The 6128-nt window shown below is 54.2% G+C and overlaps 1 protein-coding gene across 1 annotated transcript; it reads left to right on the top strand.

Moving 5' to 3' along the window:
* Nucleotides 1-4767: 4767 nt before the first annotated feature.
* LOC138362022 (uncharacterized) lies at nt 4768-5811 on the top strand (the record flags this gene model as incomplete). Its single annotated transcript, XM_069320961.1, has 2 exons — nt 4768-5001; nt 5668-5811. Coding segments are annotated over 2 exons (378 nt in total), but the record flags the coding sequence as incomplete, so codon positions are not given.
* Nucleotides 5812-6128: the final 317 nt, after the last annotated feature.

The following is a 6128-nucleotide window of genomic DNA, read 5'->3' as shown; positions in this document are numbered from 1 at the left end:
TATTGTAATATAAATCCAGACGGGACACCACGAGCGTAGCTCTCGTCATGTAAGTACATTTAGGTAGTTACGCACACACACATATATGTAAACAAAACACATAGCCTGTTATACAGGAATTGTAGGTTTATATCTACAGATGACTGGAAGGAAAAGAGACCACGTGGTTTAAGCTGTATATATGTTGTTGTTGTTGTTGTTGAGTTAGGGGCGACGACGATCGTGGGATCGGATGCGCCCCGGCGTACCCGTGAAGGGTGAATCGCAAAGCCAGAAAAGGCGAAACGCCAAGCCAAAACGCGAAACGAGTGACGCCAAGCACTAGAAACTAATATGCCACACGGCAAAGCTATGCACAAAGGGAGAGGCAGAAGCACAGAATAGAACAGGGCAAACAAACAGCCAGAAGGGCACACAGCATGTCAGAGCAAATACACAAGAAATCCGAGCACATACTGCCCGGGAACTTGGCCCGCGGGAATCTTACATTGAACGCCTCCCAGAGCACCCATTGCCAAGGGTCTCGTCCATCCACCGGGGACGCCATAACATCCGGAACCGGGGCAACAAACACCTGCAAACTGGGGACCCAGATGGTAGAACTCATGAGGCGAGAAGTCACCACTCGCCCCCACAGGAAGGGAACTTGCCCCCCTCGAAAGCACTTCGGTCCGTCAGACAGCAGTAACTCGGCAATCTTCGACCAGTGACCCGGTGGCATCACAGACGCCGGCAACACGTCCCCCAGGGCCCCAACGCGCACCCGCACCACAGGGGTACCCGCGGCCCCGGGCACACCACCAGACGACAGCAGGGAACCCGGACGGCGCGCATCCTTCCGTAACGTCACCACCAGGCCACGCCCAGCACCAGAGTCCACACCATCCCTGGCAGCGGAAACCACCACCCCCCACTGTGGAGTCCCCCGGCGAAGAACGAACCGAAGGCACGTCCGAGACACAGGCACCAGCACCGGCAGGCACATGGACCTCCGCCACCACGAACCGCGGAGACATCGACCCATCCGTATCCACACTGTCAACACCCGAAGCCCCACAGTCACTGAAGTCACCAACGTCGGCCCAGGCAGAAGACGAACGCCGGGAACGTTTGGGCACCGGCCGGATATCGTCAGAGCCGGTAAGTGACCCAGAAACACGGGTACCACGAGCCGAAGGAACCAACGCCAGGACGGCAGCAGCCTCTACCACAGGAGGAACCGGGCCACACACAGCAGGAGGCTCCGCAGCCACCCCAGCACCCAGCACATCCGGGACCCGAGTCACGGACACAGGGCCAGGCGCAGCATCAGAAGACGAGGGAGAAGACAGTGACGTCACACAGGGAGCTCCAGGGAGGGCCACGGGAGCAGCTGGGACAGCGACAGGATCAGGCAGACCAACCGACGGTACCTCAAGAACCGGAGGAGGGACGGCAACAACCGGAGGAGGGACGGCAACAACCGGAGGAGGGACAGCAACAACCGGAGGAGGGACGGCAACAACCGGAGGAGGGACAGCAACAACCGGAGGAGGGACGGCAACAACCGGAGGAGGGACAGCAACAACCGGAGGAGGGACGGCAACAACCGGAGGAGGGACGGCAACAACCGGAGGAGGGACGGCAACAACCGGAGGAGGGACGGCAACAACCGGAGGAGGGACGGCAACAACCGGAGGAGGGACGGTAACAACCGGAGGAGGGACGGCAACAACCGGAGGAGGGACGGCAACAACCGGAGGAGGGACGGTAACAACCGGAGGAGGGACGGCAACAACCGGAGGAGGGACGGCAACAACCGGAGGAGGGACAGCAACAACCGGAGGAGGGACGGCAACAACCGGAGGAGGGACGGCAACAACCGGAGGAGGGACAGCAACAACCGGAGGAGGGACAGCAACAACCGGAGGAGGGACGGCAACAACCGGAGGAGGGACGGCAACAACCGGAGGAACGGCAGGCGCCGCCGGGGAAGCTCCAGCAGCAGACGGGACGCGCACCACCTCATCAACATCACCGGAGACTGCCGCCAGAGGGAGCGGCGGGATATCCTCGTCGCGGAACAAGTTGACAGGAGCAGCTGGGGCCTCAGAGCACCCGGCAGCCTGATGCCCCAACAGGCCACACCGGAAACAGGTACGAGGCTGCCGGGCATAATACACCCGGACGTAGTATCCCATAAGCCGGACAGAAGAAGGTATATCCGACCGCAGGCGCATCCCCAACGTGCGAATGTCTGTTCGCCTCCCAGCATACCGCCCCGAGGAGAGCGTGTTCACCCGCACGCTGACAACAGTACCAAACCCCCCGAAGTAACGCCGGAGGAGGTCATCAGGGAACTCCAGGGGCGCACCATGGACACTGACATAAGTCAGGGCACCACTGCGGTCCGAAATCGCCACAGAGTCGGCATCGTCTGGCAACGGCAACGTACGCCCCCCGTACCGACGGAGGAAGTCCCGGTACTCGTCCTCCCTCACGAACTTAATGATGGGCCGTAACTAGCTCCACACCGTAAACAGCTTCCACCGGGACACGAAGCATGTCACACATCACCATCTCGATGGTCGGATAACCAGCCTTACAAGTGAACTCCAGGCCCACGGAGTTCACACGCTGAACAGGAGGAAGATGGCCCCCCATGTCAGAACTGCCACGTCAACGTAGCCAGGCAGGCAACAAAACTGGTAGGGCAGAGACGCTCACACCACCTGGCGACCAAAACAGCAAACAACTCCAACAGCCACGGAGGGTCGGTAAACGTCCTCACTCCACGGCTGCTAGCAGTTGACCTAAGCTGTATATATAGAACAGATCCACGAGGCTTCCTCTTCTAACAACAACAACAACAACTGCAATCCGAGCCGTTTTCGACACTATAGGCGTCTGAATCCAAACATGAGAAAATCCACATTCTCATAAGAACACTAAGATATAACCACTATTCAAGAAATACAACATGATCCTAAAGAAAGGAATAATAACTGCATACCGCTAAATATTATCTATAAAAATTAAGAATAGCGTGTCGAAAATATAAATATTTCGTGAATCCGGTGTAGACGGCTACTTGTCTCACGAACACCGGGGGAGACGACGCTAGCCAGAGGTGTAGACGGCTACTTGTCTCACGAACACCGGGGGAGACGACGCTAGCCAGAGGTGTAGACGGCTACTTGTCTCACGAACACCGGGGGAGACGACGCTAGCCAGAGGTGTAGACGGCTACTTGTCTCACGAACACCGGGGAAGACGACGCTAGCCAGAGGTGTAGACGGCTACTTGTCTCACGAACACCGGGGGAGACGACGATGTTTGCTGGTACAGATGCTGTTGTGGCTGTGTTTGCTGGTACAGTTGCTGTTGTGGTTGTGTTTGCTGGTACAGTTGCTGTTGTGGCTGTGTTTGCTGGTACAGTTGCTGTTGTGGCTGTGTTTGCTGGTACAGTTGCTGTTGTGGCTGTGTTTGCTGGTACAGTCGCTGTTGTGGCTATGTTTGCTGGTACAGATGCTGTTGTGGCTGTGTTTGCTGGTACAGTTGCTGTTGTGGTTGTGTTTGCTGGTACAGTTGCTGTTGTGGCTGTGTTTGCTGGTACAGTTGCTGTTGTGGCTGTGTTTGCTGGTACAGTTGCTGTTGTGGCTGTGTTTGCTGGTACAGATGCTGTTGTGGCTGTGTTTGCTGGTACAGATGCTGTTGTGGCTGTGTTTGCTGGTACAGTTGCTGTTGTGGCTGTGTTTGCTGGTACAGATGCTGTTGTGGCTGTGTTTGCTGGTACAGATGCTGTTGTGGCTGTGTTTGCTGGTACAGTTGCTGTTGTGGCTGTGTTTGCTGGTACAGATGCTGTTGTGGCTGTGTTTGCTGGTACAGATGCTGTTCTGGCTGTGTTTGCTGGTACAGTTGCTGTTGTGGCTGTGTTTGCTGGTACAGTTGCTGTTGTGGCTATGTTTGCTGGTACAGTTGCTGTTGTGGCTGTGTTTGCTGGTACAGTTGCTGTTGTGGCTGTACTTGCTGGTACAGATGCTGTTGTGGCTGTACTTGCTAGTACAGTTGCTGTTGTGGCTGTGTTTGCTGGTACAATTGCTGTTGTGGCTGTGTTTGCTGGTACAGATGCTGTTGTGGCTGTACTTGCTGGTACGGATGCTGTTGTGGCTGTACTTGCTGGTACAGATGCTGTTGTGGCTGTACTTGCTGGTACAGTTGCTGTTGTGGCTGTGTTTGCTGGTACAGTTGCTGTTGTGGCTGTGTTTGCTGGTACAGATGCTGTTGTGGCTGTACTTGCTGGTACAGATGCTGTTGTGGCTGTCTTTGCTGGTACAGTTGCTGTTGTGGCTGTGTTTGCTGGTACAGATGCTGTTGTGGCTGTACTTGCTGGTACAGATGCTGTTGTGGCTGTGTTTGCTGGTACAGATGCTGTTGTGGCTGTGTTTGCTGGTACAGTTGCTGTTGTTGCTGTACTTGCTGGTACAGTTGCTGTTGTGGCTATGTTTGCTGGTACAGTTGCTGTTGTGGCTGTGTTTGCTGGTACAGTTGCTGTTGTGGCTGTACTTGCTGGTACAGATGCTGTTGTGGCTGTACTTGCTGGTACAGTTGCTGTTGTGGCTCTGTTTGCTGGTACAGTTGCTGTTGTGACTGTGTTTGCTGGTACAGTTGCTGTTGTGGCTGTACTTGCTGGTACAGTTGCTGTTGTGGCTGTGTTTGCTGGTACAGATGCTGTTGTGGCTGTACTTGCTGGTACAGATGCTGTTGTGGCTGTACTTGCTGGTACAGATGCTGTTGTGGCTGTACTTGCTGGTACAGATGCTGTTGTGGCTGTACTTGCTGGTACAGTTGCTGTTGAGGCTGTGTTTGCTTTTACAGTTGCTGTTGTGGCTGTGTTTGTTGGTACAGATGCTGTTGTGGCTGTACTTGCTGGTACAGATGCTGTTGTGGCTGTGTTGGCTGGTACAATTGCTGTTGTGGCTGTGTTTGCTGGTACAGATGCTGTTGTGGCTGTGTTTGCTGGTACAGATGCTGTTGTGGCTGTACTTGCTGGTACAGATGCTGTTGTGGCTGTACTTGCTGGTACAGTTGCTGTTGTGGCTGTGTTTGCTGGTACAGTTGCTGTTGTGGCTGTGTTTGCTGGTACAGATGCTGTTGTGGCTGTACTTGCTGGTACAGATGCTGTTGTGGCTGTACTTGCTGGTACAGATGCTGTTGTGGCTGTACTTGCTGGTACAGATGCTGTTGTGGCTGTACTTGCTGGTACAGTTGCAGTTGTGGCTATGTTTGCTGGTACAGTTGCTGTTGTGGCTGTGTTTGCTGGTACAGTTGCTGTTGTGGCTGTACTTGCTGGTACAGATGCTGTTGTGGCTGTACTTGCTGGTACAGTTGCTGTTGTGGTTGTGTTTGCTGGTACAGTTGCTGTTGTGGCTGTGTTTGCTGGTACAGTTGCTGTTGTGGCTGTGTTTGCTGGTACAGTTGCTGTTGTGGCTGTGTTTGCTGGTACAGTCGCTGTTGTGGCTATGTTTGCTGGTACAGATGCTGTTGTGGCTGTGTTTGCTGGTACAGTTGCTGTTGTGGTTGTGTTTGCTGGTACAGTTGCTGTTGTGGCTGTGTTTGCTGGTACAGTTGCTGTTGTGGCTGTGTTTGCCGGTACAGTTGCTGTTGTGGCTGTGTTTGCTGGTACAGATGCTGTTGTGGCTGTGTTTGCTGGTACAGATGCTGTTGTGGCTGTGTTTGCTGGTACAGTTGCTGTAGTGGCTGTGTTCGCTGGTACAGATGCTGTTGTGGCTGTGTTTGCTGGTACAGATGCTGTTGTGGCTGTGTTTGCTGGTACAGTTGCTGTTGTGGCTGTGTTTGCTGGTACAGATGCTGTTGTGGCTGTGTTTGCTGGTACAGATGCTGTTCTGGCTGTGTTTGCTGGTACAGTTGCTGTTGTGGCTGTGTTTGCTGGTACAGTTGCTGTTGTGGCTATGTTTGCTGGTACAGTTGCTGTTGTGGCTGTACTTGCTGGTACAGGTGCTGTTGTGGCTGTGTTTGCTGGTACAGTTGCTGTTGTGGCTGTACTTGCTGGTACAGTTGCTGTTGTGGCTGTGTTTGCTGGTACAGATGCTGTTGTGGCTGTGTTTTTTGGTACAGATGCTGTTCTG

Source organism: Procambarus clarkii, unplaced genomic scaffold (genome assembly GCF_040958095.1).
Source record: "Procambarus clarkii isolate CNS0578487 unplaced genomic scaffold, FALCON_Pclarkii_2.0 HiC_scaffold_1079, whole genome shotgun sequence".
Lineage (NCBI taxonomy): Eukaryota > Metazoa > Arthropoda > Malacostraca > Decapoda > Cambaridae > Procambarus > Procambarus clarkii.
This window is presented reverse-complemented; position numbering and strand designations above follow the sequence as displayed.